At 44.1% G+C, this 27,256-nt stretch overlaps 1 protein-coding gene across 1 annotated transcript in view; it reads right to left on the bottom strand.

Annotated features, from left to right (window-relative positions):
* Positions 1–27,256, bottom strand: part of Slc7a14 (solute carrier family 7 member 14) — a 47,346-nt gene that overhangs the window by 6,208 nt on the left and 13,882 nt on the right. The window contains exons 2-6 of the mRNA XM_042678908.1: positions 23,138–23,374; positions 20,614–20,831; positions 13,221–13,367; positions 9,271–9,479; positions 5,983–6,860 (exon numbers count right to left, since the gene is read on the bottom strand). Coding sequence (XP_042534842.1) covers positions 5,983–6,860; positions 9,271–9,479; positions 13,221–13,367; positions 20,614–20,831; positions 23,138–23,374 — 1,689 coding nt within the window. The remainder of the gene's footprint in view (positions 1–5,982; positions 6,861–9,270; positions 9,480–13,220; positions 13,368–20,613; positions 20,832–23,137; positions 23,375–27,256) is intronic.

Here is a 27,256-nt window from a genome sequence, read left to right as displayed (position 1 = left end):
ATGGTAGGCCTGGTGCAAGTCATGGCCAGGAGTCCTGCGACAGGCTGTGGGAAAGGGATGTATACAAAGAAGCCATTGGTGTCTTTTCCACACAGCAGTTCTGTGATGCATAAAGTGCCTTGGAGAGTCTCAGGCTAGACAAGAGGACGGATCATGCCTCTAGAAAGTGAATGGGCTTTCTTCATGGAGCAAGATACCTTGTGGCCTCACAGCCCTTTAAATACAGCTCTTTTATAAGCATGTGTCATGTCAGGCATTGTCTCAGAGAAGCTAAGACCACAACAAATCAGCCGTGGAAATAGCACTGGGACTTCTCTTAACTCTGAGTGCTGTTCCTATCCCACCCAGTGGTCTCTGGAGGAAGGTTCTGGAATGCCAAATCTGCCTTCAGATGCTAAGGTACCCCAAACAAACACTGACCGAACACTTGCTACTTAGGCGAATCCAGCCCTACTGTGAGAGAAACAAATGTCCCAGCCTATGAAGGAAAGAGGACTCCATGATAGGGACAAACCCAGAGCATAAACCTCAACTCGAGCGAGACTGGCTGGCATAAGCAATGATGGCATATTCCCTATTCCACAGGAACAAACGTGGGTGATCTTGAGAGTCCCCGGGGAGCGCCTTAGTCCTCTGCTCCTCACCCAGAGCTCCGGGCAGTGGGGAGGTGGGCACCTGACCTCAGGCTGGGCAGAGTGGCCTCTTCGTGAGATGCACTTTCCATGCAGGAAGCCCTACCCACAGATAATCCAGACACTCTGTGAGGCCTGGAGCGCTTTTTATTTGGATTATTCGGAGATGAGCTTTCCAAAACAGACATTCAACAATTCAGGAATGGTAATGAGAAGGTGTTTTCCCTTTCCACCAAAACCCCTCCTACTTTCACTCTTCCCAGCTCTGTGTGTGTGTGTGTGTTTTAAAAATACTACCATGAATTGTTTGGATTATAATAACATTGCAGTTTGTTTAATATGGTGACCCCAGTTCTGAGGGTGACGGAGGGTGGGTGCGTTTCTCTGGTCCTGCAACTGATCTAATATAAAGTCACGTGATTCTATGCTCAGTCGTCCATCCATAAAATAGAGGTGGGGCCTATTCTTTGTTTGAGGTATACAAAGGCCATGGCAAGTAATGCAATTTTCCTCCAGGAAAGGAGAACCAGGAATTCTGTTCCTAACCTAACAGAAACCCAAGATCAAAGTGCCCACCTGTTCACTAAAGACACAGGAGAAGCTCAAAGCAGCAACTCCGAACTGGAAATCACCAGAAAAGTCTGGGAGCTTGAGAATGGAAGCAAGCAGCTAGCCAACAATCTGAACTAATAATGACAAGCCAAACCAAACCATGACAAGCAACAACGTGAGTGATTGTAATGCTGGAGGAAGACAAATGTCATCTGGTTAGGGCTTGAAGGCTATGTAAGCCTACACACCAGCTCCTGCCAGCTTTATACTGCTCTTACTAACTCAAGGGCCTTCTACCTCTGCCAGTCCTTTCTCCCTCTATCCTTTTGGCTCAAAGGTAGGTCCACATTTTGGCTGCCAGAGATTTCCTAGCCCCTTCTTGCCCATGCATCTGCCTGAACATCAGCTCTGTTCTCCACTTCACTGTAGTCTTCATGACTTCAAACATTTTTTAAAAGATATTTTTATCACATTAGTTATACAGGAAGGGGGATTTCATTGTAATCTTTCCACACATGTTTATTACAATGTATTCTAATCAATCTCAATCCTCTATCGCTCTTCCTTCTCGTTTCCCAAAACAACAGGGCGCATTGTTCTCTTTTCATAGTTGAAAGTCATCTATTTCCACTGTAGTCAACCTCCTTTGCCCTCCCCTGTGGCCCCATCCTAACTTTCTTGCTCTTCTTTTTGAACCTGAAAAGTTTGAAGTTGAAAATGCTGTTGCTTTTCTCCGCTTTCTGACATTGCAAGAAGAATTTCAGACTTATTTATGAGACATATCATCATGAGTTTGCTTATCCCAAAGGAAGAGGGGTAGAAGAGGGAAAGGGAGAAGGTGGGAGAATGCAGGCATGAATTTATTGTATATAACACAGAATTGGGAAAAATAAGCGAAGGGGTGGGTCGAAGGGTATGTGTGTGAAGATGTTGAAGGGATGACACAGATCGAGACGCATTGTATAGCCAGGTGCTGGAGGCTCACGCCTATAATCCTAGCTACTCAGGAGGCTGAGATCTGAGGATTGCAGTTCAAAGCCAGCCTGGGCAAGAAAGCCTGTGAAACTCTTATCTCCAATAAACCACCAGAAAACTGGAAGTGGTGCTGTGGCTCAAGTGGTAGAGTGCTAGCCTTGAGCTGAAGAGCTGAGGGACAGTGCCCAGGCCCAGAGTTCAAGCCCCAAGACCAACAACAAATTCATTGTATGCATAAATTGCTTGGTTAAGTGGCAAAAAAGGTAAGGAAAGTGAGGGAAGGGGAAATGGGAGGGGTGGGTGAGAATGTGGAAAGACACTGATCAAGAGGCACTATTTTCATAAATTGCTTTGTTGAATGACAACTCATCCATGCAACTACTTAAAGAAAATAAAACATATTTTTTAGAAAGAGTTTGATGATTATCCTCTTTCCAAATTCCTGGCTCTTCTCCTTGCTTTCCTCATAGTGACCATTTCTAGTAAATTTCCAATAGGACTAAAAATGGTATCACAGGCAAAGACCACAACAGTGTGTCTTCTCTGTAGAATATATCTTGATAGAGGATTCATGAGGTGCAGATTTCAAGCCCTGTCTCTTCTCTAAATACATAGACAAGAATTCATCTTCCTCAGAGGGACTGAAAAAGATTCCAAATGAAAACCCAAACGGGTGCTTGGTGAGTTAGGTCACTAGACAAACTACTTATAAGAAAGATCCACAGGGCTCATTAGGCCTGAAAGGATCTGGAAAATTCCATCACAGTGTCCTTACGCCCTGAGACTCTGCTCAAACCCTTGAGTTCTTTGACAAATCAGTTGTTAATGGGAAGCGATTATGTAGGTTGCTTTGTACTCATTTTCTTAGGATTAATAAACATTTAGGTTAGAGTTATTTCTCGTCTGATGGAAAAGAAACATGTGCTGGGTAATCTTGTTGGGGATTGTACCGATTTTACACTGCAAATTATGCTTTTCTGAAGGTCAAAAGCTTAGCAAAACATTGCTACAAAAATGTTATAATTAAGATTCATTTACAGAAAGTTGGAGCAAAAAACTGTGTCTAAAAAAGATTATCAAGCTATGACTCAGCCTAACCATATAAATCTTCATTTTAAAAAGTAGTTGTTTCATAAGAAGCTTCATTTTAAAAATATCTCACTGTTCTCAGGAAACATATAAAGAGATTAAGAGGGGAGAAAATCGGATGTGTTGAAGCTTTAGAAGTTTAGAAGTGGCATCTTTATTGTATAAGATCATTAAAGTTTTTATAAGCCAATTCGAGGTTGTGAGAGGGATTCATTTTATACATGCGAGAATTTCTGTTTGGAAAAAAGTTTGATAATTGGAAATATTTAATTAAACTATCTGTCCCATTGGATAATCTCTTCTCTCTGGAGCAGTGACTCTCCAGCTAGAGCACACATTAAAGTCACTTAGAAGGCCTGCCAACTCTCCCACAGAGATTCTGACTTCGTAGACTTAGGTACATTCCACAATCACATTCTAACCAGTTCTCTGTGAGATTGGTGCTCCTGGTCTAGACTTCTCTTGAAGAACCACTGATCTAGAGTGTTGTAAACCTTCCTGTACATTGAAATACCCCAGGAAGCTTTGATGAGTATCCTCATTGGCTGCACCAGCCTCACTGAATCAGAAAAATCTCTGTGTAGAGGACTTGGACTTAAAATGTTTCAGATGCAAACTCTAGTATTACTGATGTGTAGCTAGGACTGCTCACCTTTGTTCTGGGTGAAAGTTAGTCATATGGCCACTTTTGGAAATTATGATACCAAAAGTTAGCAGAAGGTGCCTGGAAATGCTATCAATTCTTCCCAAATGTGGTTTGTGGGCTGTGCATGATGACCAACTGGACACCAGTGCCCTCTGGCTGGCTGGCCTGCTCTGCTAGGTGGCACCTCCAAATCCAGTGAGGAGAAGTTTCTGGAGGAGTTGGGAGTCGGTGTTATCTGTGAGATTATGGCAATGCCCGGGAGTTTCCTCTGCTTGGTAACTCGGTCAGCATAGCACACACTGTGCTCTACTATGTGAACGCCAGCCAGTCTACACCGGTGGACAATGAATCATTTTAGATTTTAAAAAGAAAAACAAGGAATAAATATTTCTCATTGTTTCCCCCCAAAGCTTTTCTTGATTGAGCCCCCAAACAGCAATCAGTTCAAGGACAGCAGATTTCTTGGCCTTTTTATAAAAGAGGTCCAAAAAAGTTAGGTGATTTCCCAAAGTTATAATACAGGGGTGTGTTTTGGAACTATTATTTGAACCTGGAACTCTTTGATGCCAACATTAGGACCCTAGTCACCTAAAATGCTGCCAAATGCAGGGGTATTGTGTAGAATCAGCTATGGCCCAGTGAAAAATCTAAGTATTTGCATGCTCAGAAATAAAAAAAAAAATAAAGAATTCTTGCTCAGAAATAAAGAATTCAAGATGGCAGCAATAGAGCAGTAAATGAAGTTTGAGACACTGTGTACTGGTGGTATCATGAAGCAGGTATGAACAGTATTAACCCTACCAAATACTCTTATCAAATAAGAAGCAGCTTAGAGGCATCTGGTGGGGTAACAGGAACCCTGGATCTGTAGGTATATTGGATTCTAGGCAAAACTCTTCCAATAGTTTCCTGTTGACTTGAATATACGACCTAATTTCTTGGATCTTTAGTTAGTTCTTCTGTAAAGATAAAATGGTGCTGGATGTTGGTGGTTCATGCCTATAATCCTAACTATACTCAGGAGACTGAGATTTGAGGATTGTGGTTCAAAGTCATTCTAGGAAGGAAAAGCTATGAGACCCTTATGTCTAATTAACCACTCAGAAGACCAGAAGTGAAGCTGTGGCTCAAGTGGTCAAGCACCAACCTTGAGCAGAAAAGCTCAGGGACAGCACGCAGGCTCTAAGTTCAAGCCCCACATTAAAGAAGAAAGAAGGAAGGAAAGAAAGAAACAAGGAAACAAAAAAAAGAAAGAGGGAAAGAGAGAAAAAAGAAAGAAAGAAAGAAAGGAAGGAAGGAAGGAAGGAAGGAAGGAAGGGAGAGAGGAGGTGGTGACAACACCAATATCTTCCCAATCCTGGTGCTTTGTGTGACACATTTTTAGGTTAGTTAAAACAAAGGACTCAGGTCCCAGTTCTAATCTTGCCCCTGCTATATTCTGGTTATATGGTTTTAGGCAAGGACCTTGATTTCTTCCTCTATAAAACAGATTATCAGGATCACTAAAGAAACAAGAAAAATAAATTTAGCATCGGTACTAGTACTAGAATTTTTTTTTTTGGTTGGTCGTGGGGCTTGAACTCTGGGCTTGGGGGCTGTCCCTGCACTCTTCAGCTCAAGGCGAGCACTCTACCGCTTGAGCCACAGTGTCACTTCTGGTTTTCTAGTGGTTATTGGAGATAAGAGTCTCTTGGACTTTCCTGCCTGGGCTGGCTTTGAACCGTGATCCTCAGATCTCAGCCTCCTGAGTAGCTAGGATTACAGGCCTGAGCCACCACACCTGGCTCAGAATTTTTTTCTTAAACACAACTCACCTTTTCAATAGTAAAAAATATCACCTCTAATCTCTTTCTAAGAAAAAGTACTTGTGAAATAACCAGATCCCTGTGTATATGTAGTGAAAATGTATAATAATCATACAATATTCTAGAAAGTTCATTCAAATTCCAAAAGCAGATGTAACAGTACTGGCCAGATGGCACAACACTCGGCTGACATATCATTAGATGCCACACACACACACACACACACACACACACACACAAACCTTGATTGAGAACTCACAAGGCTGCAAAGGAAGTTGCTTACCTACAAAGCACCAGACCGCAAACCGGATCCAGGTGATGGTGGAGAGCTTTAGCATGAGATAGATGTTCACCAGCATGGCAAAGGCCGGCACGAAAGGCAGACAAGGCGCCATGTACGGCAGCTTCTTGGGGTTCTCCGGCTGCTGTAAGATCACGAACACCAGGGCGCTGATAAGCAGCACCATCAGAACCACGAGCAGGATGGCCCACCAGCTCTGCCCCGAGATGTAGTCGGAACCGAAGATGATGAAGGAGCAGAAGATGAACATGAGGATGAAGAGCAGCAGCACGCAGATGGTCACCGTGCGCCCCGTGGCTGCCGTGGGCCGATCCATTTTGCCTGGAAGGCCCAGGCGGATTCTCAGGGTGTAGTAACGGGGTCCAATCAGCTTCTTCAACTTGATGAGATAGATGTTTTCAGACTCATCCGCTTCGATGCCCGTGGTCATGTCCACCGTGCCGTAGTTGGGGTGGCTGACGTTGTAGGTGGACTTGTCTGACTTCCCAATGAGCATCTCATTGTCCCCCAGCGAGGGGAGGTTCTTGGCCCCACAGGGGTTGGTGGCTGGGCCAGAAAATTCTTCCCCTTCACTCACTGGTGAGCACACGTCCTTCTCGCAGTCAGCCAGAATGCCCTCCTTCTTCTTGGTGTGCTCTTCGGACAAGAACTTGACAAAGCCATCGATGTCACTCTCGGGTTGGTAGCGAAGGAGCAACACACAGACGGAGACCAGGGTGTAGGCCAGGAGGGTGCCGATGGACATCATCTCTATCAGGTCCCGCAGGCTGACCAGCAGTGAGAGGAGAGCTGCCAGGAACCCGGACACGATGCACGCCACCACTGGTGTCTCTGTGTAGGAGCTGACGTGGGCCAGGAATCTGAGGGCAGATGCAAGCAGAGTTAATAGTGTGCTGTATGGTGGTTGATTTGTGTGTGTGTGTGTGTGTGTGTGTGTGTGTGTGTGTGTGTGTGTGTGTGCGCACCTGTTACCTGGTGCTTGAACTCAGGGCCCCTGGGTGCTCAAGGTTAGCACTCTACCACTTCAGCTGCAGCTCCACTTACGGCTTTTTTGGTAGTTAATTGGAGATAAGCATCCCATAAACTATCTTGCCTGGGCTGGCTTTTAACGGTGATCTTCAGATCTCAGCCTCCTGAGTAGCTCCGGTTACAGGTGTGAGCCACCAGCACCCAGCTGATGAATCCTAACCTGAACACTGTAGGGGACCAGCATGCCAACAGTTTGGTGTAATTTTTTCCTCTGTCCTGCCCCCTCCAATTTGCTTCTTTCACTGCTTTAATTCTGTCTGCTACTCCTACCCCAGACTGTGGCTCCTGGAATCTAACTTAGAGAGGAATCACTTTAATTCCTTGGTTTTTGAGGCAAGATTCTTTCCTAAAGTGTCTACTCACTATGTGATGGGAAGAGTTGATTGAATCTAGGGAATCTGTCAGATTTAAGTTAAAGCGTAGCCTGTCTTCCTTCCCTCCCTCCCTCCCTCCCTCCCTCCCTTCTTTCCTTCCTTCCTTCCTTCCTTCCTTCCTTCCTTCCTTCCTTCCTTCCTTCCCCCCCACTTTCTTTCTTATCTTAAGAATGATTGGTAAAAGCCAGTCAGACATCTGCTTGTGGCCTCTCAAATTGTGGATTTGCAGTATTGGCATAATTTCTAACTTATTAGAAATCTTTGTTGGTCACCAGTGGCTTGTGCCTGTAATCTGAAGTTCAACTCAGGCAGCAAAGTTAGTGAGACTTTTTAAAATCTCCAGTTAACAACTGAATAGCTGGAAGTGGAGCTGTGGCTCAAGTAGTAGCCTTGAGTAAAAATAATTCTAAGGGACAGAGCACAGGACCTGAGTTGAAGGCCTTGTACTAGCACTACACACACACACACACACACACACACACACACACACACACACACACACACACACACACACACACACACATTCAGCTTTTACCAAAGATCTACCACATCAGAACCTCTGAGGATGATGCCCTGTAAACCATATTTTTACAAAACCCCAAAGGATTCAACATTGCAGACAACACACTGCCAGGCAACAAATGTAGAGAGACTCAGTTGGCAAAAGAGCATAACATTTAAGAAGCTCACAGACAACAGGTTCAAATCCAGCTAGTCACCAACTGAGAAAGACATCCACAAAGACAATTAAACGGCAGGTGCTTTGTCAGCAGTTCCTGTAAATCTTAGGCTTCTTTCCTCCTTCCCTTCCTCTCTTCCTCCTGGTCCTGTCTCTCCATCCTCTTCCATGTCTCCCGTGCTTTCATGATTCACACAGGACCATGAATATGTGCAGTTCTAGCACCTTTCCTCTCGCTTTTCTTTGACAGGAGGAAAAGTGCTTTGCAGGTGATATGTTGTCATACCGTCTTCACAGTTGTCCCTCCTAGTTCTGTTTAGCAACTCAAACACAGCAGCTGTGACTCGGTGAGGACTTCAGGGGGTGTGCAGAGGAAATAGAACAGAGATGACAGCAGGTGGCAGAGATGAAGTCCTTGATCCAATTCTTTCTGCTTTCCTAAGAGCTCTTGGCCTTCCATGGAGGGCACTGGGGACAAGAGATGGGACCCCCCCTCCTTCATGTCACAGGGAACAGGTGGCTTCCTGGCTAGAGCTCTTAGGGTCTGGGTTTTAGAGTGAGATAGCTCTGCTTTCAAATCTCTGCCCTGCATTCAGCCTCTGGGGGATAGGAGGCAAGATTTTTCTTTTCAATCCCTCTCATTGCTGACACGCTCATCTACAAAGCAGAGTTATTATGCGAACTCAATATTGTGTTGTGTAACGGAGCACACAAGACACACGTGTGCAAAAAAAAATGCTGGCTATTGTTGCTCCCATGGCTAGCTTCTCTTCAGAGAGTGTTACACTCTGATTGGTGATAGTTGTCTTTTTCAACTTCATAAAAGCTTTGGAGAGAGGGGCCAGTCCAGCCCTCACAATGAGGGCAGGCCTTCGATGTCCCTTTGGTGTCACCTTCCATGAATCAGTGGCCCCCGCCATCTTCACAAGGGAAACAAGTGTCCAAGGATGGAGAAGGGCCACTGGGGGAAACCTATCCATCGGCATGGGATGGAGGGACCAGGATCAAACCAAGGTGCTGTTTCACGATCTAAGTTCTTTTCACTCACACTTTCTTCCAAAATCTATTAACAAGATCCCCAGTCTAGGGGCAAAGCAGTCCTCAAAATGACTGTCAGGCTGTGAGTGGGTAACAATCTCTTGATAGGTGTAACAGAGCAGAATAGACTTCATGGAGCACAGCGCTTACCTGAAAAGGAGCCCATCTCCAGCCATGGCGTAAATGACCCTCGGCATTGGGAAGAGAGAGCCCAGCAAGCTGACCGTCAGTCCTGCAACTGACCCAATGGCCACTACAAACTTCGCAGCATAGAAGCCATGAGCCACGAACATCTCCATGAGTGGGGATTCCGTGTCAATGGCGTAATACGGCACCATCAGTGTTAAAATCATGCTCACCTGTTAGACAAGAGAAGAGATGGCTGGAGGGGACTGGCGTGGAGAGCATGGGTGGATACACCAGGGGAAAGGGAGGTGGGAACTGACATGGAACTAGGGGTCTGCGGCTAACTGGCCTGCGGCTTTGTTTTGAGCTGGTCATTTGGCCTCTGCTGCTCGTGGCTTCCATGTTTTCTCCCCACATGTGATTTTGGTGGATTGGACCAGATCAGTTCCCAAACTTCTCTGGGGTTCTTTCCTATTTGAGGACTAAATCTACAAGTATGTCCCCCTCTTGAGGGCAGAACTACAAAGACACCCCCCCCCCCCCCCGTCCCGCAAGGACAAGATTCTCATTTCTTCTAGTCCTTCAGAGTTCTGCAAGATCTGCCTTTCTCTCCCCCTCACCCCCAACACTTGAGATCAAAACTCCAATGATAAAGTCAGGTGCCAATGGCTCATGCCTGTAATCCTAGCTATTCAAGAGGCTGACATCTGAGAATTGAGGCTCAAAGCCAGCCCAGGCAGGAAAGTCCATGAACCTCTTATCTCCAATTAACCACCAAAAAACCAAAGTGGTGCTGTGGCTGAAGTGGTTAAAGCACTCACCTTGAGCTGAAGAGCTGTGGGACAGTGCCCAGGCCCAGAGTTCAAGTCCCACATTGACAACAAAGCCAACCAAACAACAACAAAAACCCTCCAAAAATAAGAGTTTAGGAAGTCCACAGACAATTAACCAATAGGAGCCTAGTGAGAACTTGCATTCCAATCCTCTCTCTAGCTTAGTTCTTGGAGTTGTGCGGGCCCCAAAGAGATGATCATATCAGGACTGAATAGATGTAGTCTTTCTCAGAGCTACAGACAACTGTGACTTTTGCTTAACTAGAAAACACTGATCTGGGGGCTTCCAGAATCTATCTCCCACATCAGTCTCTTCAGAATCAGACTCCAACAGTGTAGCCAATAGGAATAGGCTGAGGAATCCCCAAGCCTATGGTAACCAATCCTGACACCAAGAAGAGAGTTCAAAACCTGAAAGGGAAATAACTTCTTTGCCTGTTCTGCTGTAGCCTGATCCTCTAGGAAAGTCGTGGGCTGCCAGGGGAGAGAGTAGGTTGAATCAGCACAGCCCTGCAATCTGGCTTTTCTCTGGTGGTGGGGTAGAATGTTCCTTAGGGAGGAGATGGGGGCTGATTCTTATAACAAGTCATAAGTCTTCTGGCCATGCAGGTCAGGGTAGAGAGTCCAGGCTAGTGGATGCCTGGAAGGACTTTGTAGCCTATAAAGTATATTCTAAGGCAGAGGCTGAGTATATGAGCAGTCATGACTCCTAGGGAAGGATGGAGGCATGGGGGAAGAAATGCAGGGTAGAAGAGCTATCTCTGCTGCTCCTCCTGTCCTACCACCTCCTTTAATTCTCTGCCCACAGGGATAATCAGGATGGGGCTGGAGAAAGTCACCTGTGAGTGCATAGAGGGAGATGCTACAATGACTAGATAGACAATCGAATGTCTACCAATCACAGCTGAAGCTACTCTCATGTTTTTGTGAGGCCTCCAGACAATGCCGTCTGCAGCCTGCCTTAACTATCACCTGGCTTGCTTTGATAGCAAAGATGGGTTTGAGAGAACGAAGAAAGGCAGGGCTGACGGGCCATACCCACAGCTGATAGCACCTGTCCTCACAGTGACCCACAAGTCACTTGGCGTTTATTAGGAATATATATTTCTCAGGATTTAGCCAAGATTGACTGCAACAGAAGCTCTGAAGGAGTTGTCAAGAAAATTGTTTTTTTGTTTTTGTTGTTGTTGTTAATTTTTAAAATTATTATTATAAAGGCGATATACAGAAGGGTTATAGTTGCATAAGTCAGGTAAAAAGTACATTTCTTTTTTTTGCCAGTGAACTCTAGGTGCTATCGCTGAGAGTCTTTGTGCTCAGGGCTAGTGCTCTACCACTTGAGCCACCGTGCCACTTCTGGCTTTTTCTGAGTACTCTATTGGAGATAAGAGCTTCATGGGCTATCCTGCCCTGGCTGGCTTCAAACTGTGATCCTCCAATCTGAGCCTCTTGAGTAGCTAGCTAGCACTACAGGTGTGAGCCACAGGCACCCACCTAAGAGTACATTTTTTTTTTTTTGCACAATGTCATTCCTTCTTACCCACAAACTGTTTTAAAAGCACCCTTAGCTGGGTGCCCTTAGCTGGCTCATGCCTAGTTACTCAGGAGGTTGAGATCCGAGGAGTACAGCCCAGGCAGGAAAGTCTGTGCGACTTTTTTTGTTTTTGGTCGGTCATGGGGCCTGAACTTTGGGCCTGGACGCTGTCCCTTAGCTCTTCAGCTTAAGGCTAGAGCTTTACCACTTGAGCCACAGCGCCACAGCTTTTTCTGCTTATGTGGTACTGAGGAATCGAACCCAGGGCCTCATGCATGCGAGGCAAGCACTCTACTGAGCCACCTTCCCAGCCCCTGTGCGACTCTTATCTTCAATTAACCACCAGAAAACTAGTGGCTCAAAGTGGTAGGTGCTGGTCTTGAACACAAAAGCTCAGGGATAGCACCCAGACCATGAATTCAAGCTGTAGTACCAGGATGCATCCACCTTCCTCCCCCACTTGCTTCCAGATCTTTCCATGTTGTGGTGACCAAAGTGGGAGGACACTCAGGATGGGGAATGCTTGTGTGACCACACACAGAGTGGCTGCTCGGTGGGTTGTATTTTCAGGGACCAGGGAGATGTTGAATGTGGTGGAGCTATTTCTGTGATAGAAATTCTGTCATGGGGACCAAGAGATGAAACATCAAAAGTATACAGAGGAATGACGACATTGATCAAGATGCATTGTATTCACCAATGGCTTCATTTATCAACAGACAACCACTTAATGTAAAAAATTATATTAAAGGGGCTGGGAAGGTGGCTCAGTGGTAGAGCGCTTGCCTTGCATGCCTGAGACCCTGGGTTCGATTCCTCAGCACCCGATAAGCAAAAAGAAAAAAGCCGGAAGTGGCGCTGTGGCTCAAGTGGTAGAGCACTAGCCTTGAGCTGAAGAGCTGAGGGACAGCACCCAGGCCCAGAGTTCAGGTCCCACGACCGGACCCCCAAAAAAATATATTAAAAAAGTTCAGAAGAGCACCTTGGGGGATCCTGAAGAGACAAGGCTGAAAGTTGAAGCCTGGGGCTTGTTTTTGGCAGGGGGAACCCCAAGGATGAGTTTAAGCTGGGATTAGAAGACTGAGCAATAGCAGAAAGAAGTTAAACTCCTCCCCTAATTTAAGGCAAAGAGAATCTCCAGAGGACAATGTATTCTCTCTCCCCACTCTGCCAGAGCCTTGTCTCTTTGCTTCTGGGAAGCTCTCAGAAGACAGAAGAGCATTGAGGGCTGCTCACAGAGCAGTGTGCCTGTGCTCCCACACCGCCCGTTACTGCCAGCCTATGACCTGAGCTCCTTGGATGGCAGCCAGCTTTCTGCATACCCATCTCCTAGGGCATGGAGGATGCCGGGAGCTGGTGCGGGGAGGGTTAGGGATGGAGACTCCAAGGCCAAGGCTGAAGGGAGGGCCTGAACTTCAATTCCTCTCTAGTCTGGGGTTTTGAGTTCAGTGGATAGGGTTTAGGGGGCACAAGACACCACCACACAAACATCAGGAAGACACAAGGAAAGGATTGTTCATGGCAGAGGAGGAGACAATCCTAAGGGCATGTTTGAGGGTCAAATACAAGAAGGTAATGAGGAGGGTCCAATTAGCATCGGTACTTACAGAAACATATGCTGTCAGGCAGATGACCAGGGAGGCAGTGATAGCATAAGGGATGGATGTGTTAGGATTCTTGGCTTCTTCTCCAGTGGTAGCGATGATGTCAAAGCCAATGAAAGCGTAGAAGCACGTGGCTGCTCCTTGTAGCACCTGTGTGGATGAGGGCACTTGTCAGGCTCAGAAAACCAGTGCTCTTAAATATGGGGTTGACGACCGCAGACCTTACAGAGGGTAGAGGAGGGAATATGGTAGAGCTGGTGAGATGTCTGTGTTCCGATCTACTCGGCTTTCTTGCTCTGGGACCCTGGGTAAGTTCTTCCTGAGTAAATGCTCACGTCACCATGGGAGTTGAGGAGCACTGTAGACTCCAGGAGGAAGCCAAACCATGCATGTTGGTGGGATTGGGTTTGTTCAGAGTGGTGTGTGTGTGTGTGTGTGTGTGTGTGTGTATGTATGTGCGCACAATCCTGGGGCCTGGGACCTGTCCTTAAGCTTTTTGCTCAAGGCTAGCATTCTATCACTTGAGCTACATCTCTACTTCTAACTTTTTGGTGGTTAACTGGAGATAGGAGTCTCATGGACTCATGCCAAGTTCCTATCCTCTTGGAGCATAAGTTTCTTTATCAGTAAAATGGAGACAATTATAGTACTTAGTTTGTAGGGTTGTTATAAGGATCAAATGAGATAATACAATCTCAGAATATAATAGGTGCTCAACAAAGATTTGTTTTTTACCACTACTATTACTATTATCATAACCGAAGGGCACAAATTCTTCCTTCTCCCTATCCTCTTCTTCCTCCTCCTCTCTCTATTTTTCCTCCTTCATTTAAAACTTGGCACATGTATATGAGGTACTGCCAGGGGTTGGGCGCTGTGATGAGAATACATACCGAACACAAAGGGTGCTGAGCTTGATGTTGTGGGACTTGGGGTTTGGAGGATACTGAGAGCTCCCAGATGCAGCCTTGACTGTGGGACAAACTGAATGAGACTGAGAAGTATCATTAACTGCAAACACAAATGCTTCCATTTCTTAAGGGATACAAGAATGGGTGGCATTTATTGATAATGGTTAGATGTTACAAAAATTATGATCGAGCTGGAAAGAGGATATTCATGAGCCTACAGTTGCACCTATAGAACTAGAAAGCAAGTATAGTTGAAGAAAAACTGGGCAACTGGGAGAGAGCAAAGGAAGGGGTGACATTGCCCAAAAAGAAATGTACTCATTACCTGACTATGAAACGATAACCCCTCTCTCAATAAAAAATTTAAAAAATCCAAACAAAATGAAGAAGGAGGAGGAGGAGGAGGAGGAGAAAGAGGAGGAGAATGAGGAGGAGGAGGAGGGGGACTGGATAGATCAATGACAAGGAACTCTAGGGTTCAATGGCATTAGTCCGCCAACAGAACCTAACTCAGATGATTCCAGTGAATGGATCATCAGTGAAGGGATACCAGTGAGCATGTGGGCAGGATCAAGGGAGTAAACTAGGGGGTTGAAGCAACCTGTGAGGGACAGGATGGTGTTTCTGGAGTCCTTGAGAGGTGGAGGGGTGGAGCATGGCTACCCACACAAGACAGTGGTGGGCCACTACTGGGCAGGAACATGCTTGTTCTTGCTCTCTACCTGACTGCTTGATAACTCTTCCCACCGACTCACCCAGCCAAGGGTCCTCTGGAGCATGCATGAAGGGCAGAGATGGAAAAAGACCTACATACCTACCAAGGTCAATAGACCCTGTCAATAGACTGGTGACATGAGCAGATGATCACAGAGAAGGCAAAATCAGCAAAAGGTCATTTGTAAACTTGAATTAGGTTCTTCATTTTGATTTTTTGTTTTAAAGACAAGATCTCACTCTTTAGCCTGGGTGGGACTTGAACTCACATCCTCTTACCAATGCCGCCTAAATCCTGAGATTACAAGTAAGTACCACCACACTAGGGTATGGGAGGTGATTTGAATGGTTGTTCTTCCTGACAGGCGAATGGGTAAGTACACAGAGGTACCATGAAATGATACTAAATGTAGGTATTTCTACAAAAAATAACCACTAAAACTGTTTTCCACTGTGCTTTCCAGATTTTTGAGCTGGCCAGGAATGGATGTGGCTTCCAAGGGTGAGAATCTCTGTGAACAACATTGGTGTATGAGTGAGTGAGTTTGCATGCACGTGTATGTATGTTTCATGGTTCACTGATACTTTATCTTCTTTTTTTTTAAACATTATTTATTTATTTGGGTCTGTACTAGGGCTTGAGTTCAGGGCCATGGTGCTTTCTCTGTTCTTTATTTGCTCAAGGCTAGTGTTCTACTACTTGAGCCCCACCTCCACTTCTGGCTTTTTGGTGGTTAATTGGAAATAAAGAGTCTCATGGACTTTCCTGCCTTTGAACTTCGATCCTAAGATCTCTGCCTCCTGAGTAGTTAGGATCACAGGTTTTCGTCATTAGCTCCTGGCTTCTTTAGTAATTTATATAATTTAAATAGTATTACACTCCATTCTGATAAAAACAAAACAAACAACAAAAAAAGCTAAAATGTCTTCCCAATTTGAGCCTGGTATGGACGCTCAGGTAGGTGCTCTGGAGAAGGTTTGTCCTGCTCAGAAGCTGCCATGCCTTGGTTGCTAGAGGGCTGCTGCTTACTTAAGTTGTCAAAAGCCAGGCCATTTGTGGACTCAGGGTGGGGCTCTGGGAAAGCTTCCCCTTTGCTCCTTGCTGACAGTTGAGCAGCCTTCGGATGAGGCAGGCCTCCCATGTTCTGTCTTGGCCAGCCTGCCAGATGCTAGGAGCTAATTAGGCACCTTTACACAGTGCACTCCCAAGGTAACAAGACAAAATTCCAACGTCAAAAGCATTGTTGGGTGCCCTCATGGCCCGGTCTATCAGCAGCCTTGTCTGCAGCCACAGTGGAATGTGCTAATAAGTTCCAACACATGGGTTCAGATGCGAAGACCACGAAAAACAGCTTTTCCTTTGTTTGAAAGCTGTCTGAATTTCCTGCAAATTCTTGCTCTGACCATTTTCCTGGGAGGTATTTGTGCTGCTAGAGTATCTTATTTGGATACAGAAAACCCATCAGATAGCATCAAGAACAAATAACATAAAGGGCACACACATCCAACCATGTTCAAGGTCTGAGAAATTGCAGATGGAAGAAGAGGTTCAGCTGAGGGCCAGAGTCACTTGATATAGGGGAAAATGTTTGTTGTTCTTAAGTTCTTCAAGACCAAAGAAGCAATTGACCCAGAACCTGTAAGTGAGTAAACCATTCCTTAAGCTATTTTCTTTGGAAGGGAAGGGGCTGGATCAGGGGGAAAGGGTAGGCTTTTGAGGGTTCTATTGCCAGAGGATTGATTTTTTAAAAAATTAACCCTTTCAAAGCACTTGGAAATTATTTGAAGTCATGTAGTGGTGACATTATATAATCCCCTACATGGTGACTTTCCCCATTTCATCCTATGTAAAGCTATGGAAAACCAGAGTGTTGGACTTCTGTATTCATCTCCTAATTAGCAGTACAGGTCAGGTTTCCCCATGGAATAAAGAAGAGTATATGTCATAGTTTCGTTGATGTTTGTTATGTAGGAGTGGAAAATGTGTTCCTTATCTTGGTGCATGGAATGATCATAGAAGGTCGACAGGCCTTGAAAATTAGGATTTAAGTTTGCAGTGGCCTTGCTGGACTGGAAAACTGACCTGAAACCAAATTTGAAAAAGAACAGGGCTGGGCCTGCTCACCAGGAAGGATATGTACTATGCTGAAATCCAAGGCCAAGCAGAGCAGATAGGATGAATCCAGCATCTTCACACTGGCCTGTGCTTTGTGCTCAAGCAATGTTCTCAGTTATGGCCGCTAGGACACAGCTGAGCTTTCTTCAGGGACAATTACTTTGCGCTGAAAATCCAAAATCCAAGCCAAGCATTCTGGTGACCAATGACAGATCTACTTAAGAGAGTAGATGTAGGTTGGAGTGAAGTCACATGCAAGAAGAAGGAAAAGGAAGAAGAGGTGGAAGAGGAGGAAGAGGTGAGGGAGAAAGAGGAGAAAGAAGAAGGGAAGGAGGAGAAGGAAGAGGAGGAGGAAAAGAAGGAACAGCAGGAAGAAGAAAAGGAGAAGGAGGAGGTGGTGTGTGTGTGTGGGTAGGGTGCTAGTGTCCCATGGTCCCATGGGTCTAGTGTCAGGTTATTCCTTTTTTATTATGATATTTAAGAAGGCTTAGAAGGAAGGGGTCAACATGTCAGACATGAGGTACTCTATTTAAAGTAGAAAGGGCATTGGAGCCACACAGCACTGGACAGAAAATTTAGTCGTGATATTGACTCACTAAGTGAACTCCAGCCTCTTTGAGCCTTGCAATCTCCATTGTGGGTGTGTGTGTGTGTGTGTGTGTGTGTGTGTGTGTGTGTGTGTGTGTGTGTGTGTGTGTACTAGGGCCTGATCTCAGGGCCTTGTGTTCTTGTTTGTCTTTTTTGCTCAAGGCTAGTGCTCTACCACTTGAGAGAAACCTCCACTTCAGGCTTTGTATTAGTTAATTGGAGATAAGAATGTCTTGGATTTTTCTTCCTGAACTGGCTTTGAATTGTGATCCTCAGATCTCAGCCTTCTGAGTAGCTAGGATTACAAGTGTGAGCCACCAGCATCTGGTATGTATTCTCCATTTTTTTTTTTTAAATTTTGTATTCTCCATTTTTAAGTTGAGGATAAACCATTACTTGCTTTCAAGTTTCCTGGTAAGAGAAAGGTAACATTCACAGAACACAGACCCAAGCAGCACAGGAGAGTCAGTAAATACGGTCTCCTTCCTCTTGCCAGTACAACAACTATTTTGAACTACAACATTATGGCCATCAAACAGTCAAGACTTTGTTCTTTCTATTTTTTTCTAAGCATTTGGTGCAATTTGTTTTTTAATAGATGAAAAATGTGGGAACACTGAAGTGATCTGATTGCCAAGGTCTTACAGTAAGTCTGTGACCCAATATTTCTTAAATGGTTAAGAAAATGGTGAGAACATTTCCCCATGAGCTACAATAAAAATGCATTTGAGTTCCAGGAAAGTATTCTTTCTTTTCATTCTTATAATTTGTTGTTTGTCTTCTGTGATAGGAAAGGAATCATTTGTTGTTTCTTTTATGTGATAGGAAAGGAACAATTTGTATCATTAGAAAATACAGACTAGAGGATCCAGAATGGGGTCAACAGTATTTCTTTGTCTCTTTCTTCTGGTTTTAACCAGTTATTCATTTCAGAGAGGGAAGACAAACCTTGTGGTTCTGTGGAATTCTTATAGATAAGCAGAAAAGTGGAAATGTTGGCTGTAGTTGCTTACCTCTCTCCATCGAACAGCATGCATGGTTTAGTATAAACAGAAGTTATTTTGAGTGTTCTCCCAAGAGTGATTTCTGATCTCTGGGTAGAAATCTTGGAGGAAAACCAGTCCAAGCAAAAACTACACAAGTCAAAGCCAGTGGAATTGTGGGCTTCTTTCTGCCCTCAAGCACTAGGCAGAATGCCTCTCGTGGTCTCTGGTTACTTCAACATCTCTTAAACAAGAACATAGAATCTGCCAGCTGAAAAGCTTATGATTCATGTTCTACTGAGAAAGAAACAAAAACAAGATGCACTGGTGATCTTTACAAACAATTGCATGACACGAGCATGTTAGGTGATACTAGAGAAAGAAACCAGGTCTAACTTAGAATCACTGGCTGGCATAAAGAATCTGCCACTCAGACCTCCTTGTTCATACTCCTGGGTCTTGGAGATGAGATGTAAAGTGTCCTTTTGGTTAGCCAACACTCTTACAACTCCCCAGTCCACACGAACTATGCCTCTGGAATGGGATTTCTACCCAGAATTCTACTAAATCAATTCAACTGTCCTTTGACCTCAGTGGAAGTCTCTTCTTAGGGTCAGATGCCTGGACTGGATTAAAAATCATTCTCTGGGTGACATTGATCAAGGTGCATTGTACTCATAAACTAACATGTTGAATTGAAACCCCTTCGCACAACTACTTAAAGATTAAAAAAAAAATACTGTGCTGGGCTCCGATGGCTCACGCCTGTAATCCTAGCTAATCAGGAGGCTAAGATCTGAGGATCATGGTTCAAAGCAGCCTGGGCAGGAAAGTCTGTGAAACTCATCTCCAATAAACCACCAGAAAACCAGAAGTGGCGCTCTGGTTCAAGTGGTAGAACACTAGCATTGAGATAAAGAGCTGAGGGACAGTGCCCAGGCCCAGAGTTCAAGCCCCCTTCCAAAAAAATATTGTTCTTTTCCTCATTTTATACCTAGGCAAGACTCAACTCTTCCCTGGTCATCCACTCTCCGTAGGGCCTTGTGGTACATTGTGTATTTGTGTACATGCCTACCTGTCTTGGTACACTGGAGAGAGATTTACAGAATTGAGGTGCTTCTGTATAGGATTTAGAGTGTGAGAGTCCTGATTTTGGGTTCTAATTCTGCCACTTATACTGTGAGCTTAATAGCAACTTCTGAGTGTGAATCTTGAAGACCTGAATGGAAATATTTCTCTTCCAAGATTACTGGGACAATGGAATGAGATATTATGTCAGAAATAGCACAGTGTTAGCCATATTGTAAGTAGTCACAACATTGAGTCTATGTGATTAATTTGTGGTGTATATGTGTGTATGTATACAAGTGTGTGTATGCGTGTGTATGTGTGGATGTATGTATGCATCTGTGTGCTGTTAATGGGGCTTGAACTCAGGTCAGGTCCTGGTACTGTTCCATATCATTTTTTTTGGGGGGGGGGGTCCAGTCGTGGGGCCTGAACTCTGGGCTTGGGCGCTGTCCCTCAGCTCTTCAGCTCAAGGCTAGCACTCTACCACTTGAGCCACAGTGCCACTCTGGCTTTTTTCCCCCTGCTTATGTGGTACTGAGGAATCGAATCCAGGGCCTCAAGCATGCAAGGCAAGTGCTCTACCACTGAGCCACCTTCCCACCCCCATATCATTTTTTGTTCAAGGCTATCACTCTATCACTAGAGCTATACCTCTGTTTCCAGTTTTTGAGTGGTTAATTGGAGTTAAGTGTTTCAAAGACTTTCCTGCCCTGGTGGGCTTTGAACCACAGACCTCAGATTTTAACTTCTTGAGTAGTTAGATTACAGGTGAGAGCCCTGGCACCTAACTATACTTTGTTATTTAGATAAAACAGACCTCAATGAATGCTTGGGAAACAAGCAACTTTACAGCAAACCAACACTTTTTCAGAACACTTCCATTAATTCAGATAAAATGGATGAAAGAAGTACCACTATGATTCCTGAACAAAGCAGCATGTTCTTGAAATCTGTCATCCCAATGTGCAAGGTGGAGTGTGGGGCAGGTACACAGCCTGTAGGAATGAACTCACCCCTGACCAGCCGTGGGGCAAGAACTGGCCCTCTGCCCAGTATTTTCCATTGATGAAGAAGAGTCCTGCGATCATGATGAACACCCACACGGCCAGGTTCAACACGTTCAGGACATTGTTGAAGCCCACGGAATTCTTCACTCCCAGTGCCACAATGATGGTGACAAGGACAGCAATCACCAGAGCCAGCAGGTCTGGGTATGATTCTTCTCCTTTCCCTAAAGGGGAAAGACAAGATTCATTACTGCCCAGAAGAAACATGGGCCATGGAAACACCTGAATCTACTGCAGTCCATCTGTCCTCAGCTCTAACCCTACAGGGATGGTCCATCTAGCAGAATCTGTGCATTCTCTGCGTGTGTCCAAATGTGTGTGAGCACGTGTGTGTTTGTGTGTGTTCCCTACACAGATCTAGGAGTCTGTTTTCAGGTGGTATGGTGGACAGGTAAGATGATCTGATATTCTGGAACCTACATTGGAATATGCGCTAAGACAATGACAAGGGATGGATGGAAACATGGCATTGAACATTCTGGTCTGGACTGTCCTGAGATATTGGAGATGTACAGAGAGCTCTACCCTATTCTTGAAAACTGCTTTATGACTTCATTATTATTTATCATATAGCTGGTTAGGTTTCTATTACTCGTTAGCAAATTTAGAAATGCACCTTTGAAAACCATTGTAGGAGGGGATTCTTTTTTAAAACAATTAATGCATTTTTATCGTTATTCCAAAGGTGATGTAGGGAGAGGGGTTACAGTTATATAAGAGTTATATAAGTCAGATAAAGAGTACATTTCTTTTTGGGCAATGTTATCGTTTCCTCTCGCTCTCTCCCAAGTTTTCCCTCCTGACCCCACACACAAATTCCACAAGTTGTATAGTTCATTTTCAACACAGTGCGTACCACTGATACATTTGTTCACCCTTTGTCTCACCATTTCTATGACCCCTTTGCACTCCTAAAGACAGATAGATGAACAAACAAGACAAAAGGAAAAGAAAACAAATACAGCAACATGTTTCCATTTCCTGGCATTCATTTCGATAAATATTATTTTATATGATCAGATGCACATAGGTATTGTGCTTTTGTGTTTGTCTCCTAAGAATATCCTGCAAGAGGGATTTCTTTCTGTGTGTGTGTGTGTGTGTGTGTGTGTGTGTGTGTGTGTGTGTGTGTGGTCACAGAGGGAAAATGTGCAGGTCCTGGCCTCTTGGCCTGGCCAATTGGCAGGGGGACTCCTGCCTTCCATGGAGGGAAAAAGGCATTGCTACCACAGCCAGGGGACTAAATTCTGTGGAACTTCTTGCCAAAGCCAGGGGTGGGGCCTTGGTTCATTCCTCATCTTTCTGGACTTTACCTGTAAAATAAAGAGATGACCAGCCTAATTTTGGGGCCACAGGAGGCCTAAAAGCTTATGAACTCAAGCATGGTCTTTGTACTTGTAATCTTTTTTATTTTATTTTGTTCTGTGCTGGTACTGGCCTTGAGCTCAGTGCCTAGGTGCTATGCTTTTTTACTGGAAGCCAGAGCTCTCCTTCCAGCTTTTTGGTGGTTTAATTGGAGATGAGAGCCTCAGGGACTTTCCCACCTGCTATGAACTAGCTATGAACTGTGACCCCCAGATCTCAGCCTCCTAAGCATCTAAAATTACAGGCATGAGCCACTGGAGCCTGGCTTTATGCTTATAATCATGTCATGGTATTTGGTTCCTCAGCAATTTTATCAATTAGATTCTTCCTAATTGTTATATTACTGTAGGATGAGCTTTTCTACTCTGAAATTTTAAAGTCAGAAGTGGTCTTGAGTCTGCACATTTTTGAGTGCCACTGTAATGTCATGGGTGGAGATTTCAACACCATAAAATCTTGTTCCATGCACAAACATATCATAAGAATCGAATAAGATTATTTTTAGGTTATGTGTATAAGAGAAACAAAAAAATTTTGTGCTGTCCCTAAGATATGTAATCATGTTTAGGCAAATATTCTCAAGCTTGGGGAAAAATTTTAAATTCAAAGAATTAATTATAAACATTTCAGATAAAGAATGCTTAACCTCCTTAGATAAGACTGTGGTGAGGGCATCAGTGGCTCATGCCTATAGTCCTAGCTACTCAGGAAGCTGAGAGCTGAGGCTCATGGTTCAAATACAGTCTGGGTAGGAATATCTACGAGACTCTTATCTCCAATCACCAAAGAACCAGAAGTAGAGCTGTGGCTCAAGTGGTAGAGCATCAGCTTTGAGCAGAAAAGCCAAGGGACAATGCCCAGGCTCTGAGTTCAAGCTCCAGTATAGACAGACAGACAGACAGACAGACAGACAGACAGACAGACAGACACACACACACACACACACACACACACACACACTGTGCTCAGGATGAGGAATTATTTTGCAAAACCAAACAAGAGTATTTAAAGTTCTTGGCACATTTTGCCAAATTGCACTGGGAAAGGGGAAGGCATTCATTTGGCTAAGTTTCTGTGCTGGGGAGAGAAGATGTTGGGGTCTCACCCAGGCCGTTGAGCGTTCCCACCGTGTCTATCATCCAGCCGCTGATGGTGTGATTCGCCAGGGAGTCAAACATGCTGCTCAGAGCACTGGCGCCAGCTGCGGTACCAATCAGGTACTCCAGGATCAGATTCCAGCCAATGAAAAACGCCACAAATTCCCCGACAGTGACATAGCTGTAGGTGTAGGCTGATCCTGTGGTCTTGGGGACTCGAACTCCAAACTCAGCATAGCACACACCTGAGAGGGAGTCAAGCACACACAGATGGCGGAAGTCAGGAGACAAAGTAATCTCTTGGTGGTTAGTGATCTTGGTAGGAGATATTGGGAATGTCTGGACTCTAAGAACATATGCACAAAGATGAGAAGTTTTATATGCAGGCAGACATCCCAGGACATATTATGAGAAGTGCATTCTTGGATGTTCCATTGTTGGGTAACTATCATAGAACTGTACTCACATAAAGCTATGATGTAGTCTACTACTCCCCTAGGCTATATGGTGTGTGTGTGTGTGTGTGTGTGTGTGTGTGTGTGTGTGTATTCATACATAATACATATGTGCATGTGTATATATTCATACTCATATGACTGAGACTGTTGAAGAAAACAATATACGATTATGTTTAGCCAGGGGAAAATGATAGAACTAGTAGAATGAGTGAATATTAGATACACAAGGCTGCTGCTGGTGTAAAGCAGTACATTGCTTTACAGTAAATCTTATTAAAAAGAAGGCCATTCTAAAGTACAAATAAAACATATACCACAGTAAATACATATGCTAGCAACAGTTATTTATTATCATTATCCAGTATTATGTGCTACACATAATTGTATATGCTATACTTTTTTTTGAGACAGAGTATCCCTATATAGCATAGATTGGTCTTAGAATTTATGATCCTTCTGCCCCAGCCTCCTCAGTGCTGGGATTTCAGGTGTATACCATCACACTTGGCAGTGTTGTACGTTTATAAACTGGCAGCAGAGTACATTCATTTACACCGGCATCACCGCCAACAGTGAGGAATAGACATTACAATGTGAGTAGCAGCTACAATATCATGGTCAATGGGGATTCTCCAGGTCTAGAATAATCCTACTGGACCTCAGTCACACATATGTTCCTTCATGGCCCTAAACATTGTTATGTGGTCCGTGAATGTATAATGAATCACTTTGAGTGCAATTCGAACCACTCTCCTTTAAAAAACACTTTTAAACGAAGGCAATCAGAATATACTTGATTCCAGTATTGAAAAGCTGGTATACCATGGGGGAGGATGTAGGAGACTACAAGATAAACTACCTCAGTCCCAATTTTGTTGAGGGCCAACCCTGAGGTTCTTGACCAGACAATAGTTTACTCTTATGTGAATAGAGAGAGCACCTTTCTTTTCTTTTTTTGAAGGGAGTGAAATGCAAGCAAGCAAGCACACAAATGTCAAAAACATGAACACAATAAGTGATTCACTGCCATGTGCTCCTCTCTCGCCTCCCTGTGGAAGGGGCACAGGCCAGGTGGGCTTGGCTCTTGGGTTGGTTCTACCCTTTACATTCAGTTTTCTTGTTTGTCAAATAAAAGTACTATGTGAAGTGCTCTCTTAAACCTCTCCTATGTGGCTGGGTGCTGGTAGCTCATGCCTATAATCCTAACTACTCAAGAGGTTGAGATCTAAGGATTGAGGTTCAAAGCCAGCCTGAGTAGGAAAGTCCATGAGACTCTTATCTCTAATTAATCCCCCAAAACTAAAAATGGAGCTGAGGCTCAAGTTGTAGAGCACTAGTCTTGAGTGAAAAGCTCAGAACAGTGCCCAAGCCCTGAGTTCATTCTAGGATGGGCACCAAAAAATCAATCTATCTGTCTGTCTATCTATCTATCTTTCTCCTATATGACGATATCTGTTGAGACTTGCTGCAAAAAAGACTGATATCACTTAACTCTTCTTTCATAGCTCATGTGTTGTCCTGTGTTATGGAGATGCTTAGGGGAATGGTCAGCTTCATCCCCACATTAAACAATGCAGGCTTCTATTTACATTTAGTTTGCAGGCCAAAACTCTTTACTTTGTAGGAGTTTTCCAAGTTCTTTCCTAGACTGTCAATTGTTACTTCTTTTTTTGGTGATCTAGGCGTTTGCCTGGAACAATCAGACCACCTCATTCCCAAATTGCCGCTTCTGATGTTCAAATTCTGAAATGTAACCATTGGATGCTTCAACTGTTAGAAGGAGCCTAAAATTAAAAGGAAGTAGTCTGAAAGTAGGCCCCAAAGGCCTCCTCCATGAGAAGGGCAGTGATCATGTGAAGATTAAGAATGCAGGCCAGGTGATATTTTCCTGAAGGCTTAGAGGACTTTTTTATTTGTTTCAGGATTCTTGAGAGTTGAACTTGCACATCCAGATTAAGTTGATTTTCAGTGTTATGTGAAGAAGGATTTAGAAGGAAAAAATTTCTCCTCTTGGATAGAATTTTTCCAACTGATACTTTTGAAACAGGCATGGATTTGACTCTTGATTTAACTTGTATTAAGCCAGTCAGTACTGTAAATTTATGTAATCAACATTCTTTCCACAGTACCCAATGCGCAAAATCAAATGTTAAAAACACCCAATTCACCATCAGAAGTCACTTGCCCAAAGTAATCAGTGAAAAGCCAAGTGATCATTAGGCCTTGTGAGAGACCAACCCCTTCTTCCTGAGTCAGAGGAAGAGGCCGTGGCTGAGCCTAGAGGAGGCCGACTTTGGAGCCTGTCAGTTACTTCTCAAGGGCCTGCTGGGTTTCTGATGACTATAGCTTGGAGTGAGTATGAGAAAAAAAAATCAGTCAGCCAATTAACACCCAAGACAATTTTTGCTCCAAAAGCTCTGTTATTTTGCATATACTGTAAAGGGCCGTATAGTATTTTCAAACCCTTTTGAGTTGTTTGTATACAGGAATCCAGGCTTTTAGCGGACACTAGAGGTTATTACACTTGACATTGAAGCTTAGTGATGAAGAGTGAGAATTTATAAGCCCAAACATCTAGGGGGAAAAAAATGGGGAAATTTTTGTTAGTCCTCATTGATTTCAAAATTACTGTAACATCAGAGAATCTGTTTTATTTTCTGGAAGAAATAAAAAAGAAACACGAAAAGGGAAACTTTGGTTTTTTATTTTATTTATTTATTTATTTTTTATTTTTATTTTTTTTTTGTCGGTCGTGGGGCTTGAACTCTGGGCCTGGGCGCTGTCCCTCAGCTCTTCAGCTCAAGGCGAGCGCTCTACCACTTGAGCTACAGCACCACTTCCGGTTTTCTGGTGGTTTATTGGAGATAGGAGTCTCACGGTCTCTCCTGCCCGGGCTGGCTTTGAACCGCTATCCTCAGATCTCAGCCTCCTGAGTAGCTAGGATTACAGGCGTGAGCCACCAGCGCCCGGCAACTTTGGTTTTTTAATCTTAGATTATCTGGTAACTCAATGTCCAAGGTTGGATTACTTACCTTCACACAGGTGACTGGAAAGGACCAAGTAGGTAAGCAGAGCTCTGTAAATTCATCAGTCTTTGGTTTCACAGCTTGAGGAAACTCTTACTTATTTGAGTCAAGAGGTAACACTCTGGAGAAAATACTGCAAACCAGTGACTCTCCACAAAGGTATGCTGACTCCCAGGGAGATTTTGGAAATCTTGGGAGCATTTCTGAGTCTTAAGATGGTTATAAACACTTGTGGGATTAAATCTATAGTGTTCTGGGTTGTGAGCCATTCTGCTCGGCATGGAGTTGTCCCATGGAGTTAAAGGATTCCTTTTAGTCACACATTAACTTCTCAGGGTCCTAATGGGTATCTAGAAGCGCAAACTTGTTTATAATTTCTGGATCTGAATTTATGCCACTTTAGATATAAACACAAAACTTATTTTTTCATTTGGTATGGCGTTGGACACATTTTCTAGGATTGCAACAACTGGGGAAATGGAGGATTTGCTGTAATTTGTTTTGGTTGGAATATCCTCAGAATTGGCCATCATTTTTGAAATCATGTTATTAACAGCAACTATACTCAGAGGGCTCAAGCAACCTGGGCACTAAGGGGGTTAGCATTTGTCATATTTGTGTTCACTGTGCTTCTATAAGGGGC

This window comes from Dipodomys spectabilis, unplaced genomic scaffold (assembly GCF_019054845.1).
Source record: "Dipodomys spectabilis isolate Male_0828 unplaced genomic scaffold, ASM1905484v1 ptg000050l, whole genome shotgun sequence".
NCBI lineage: Eukaryota > Metazoa > Chordata > Mammalia > Rodentia > Heteromyidae > Dipodomys > Dipodomys spectabilis.
This window is presented reverse-complemented; position numbering and strand designations above follow the sequence as displayed.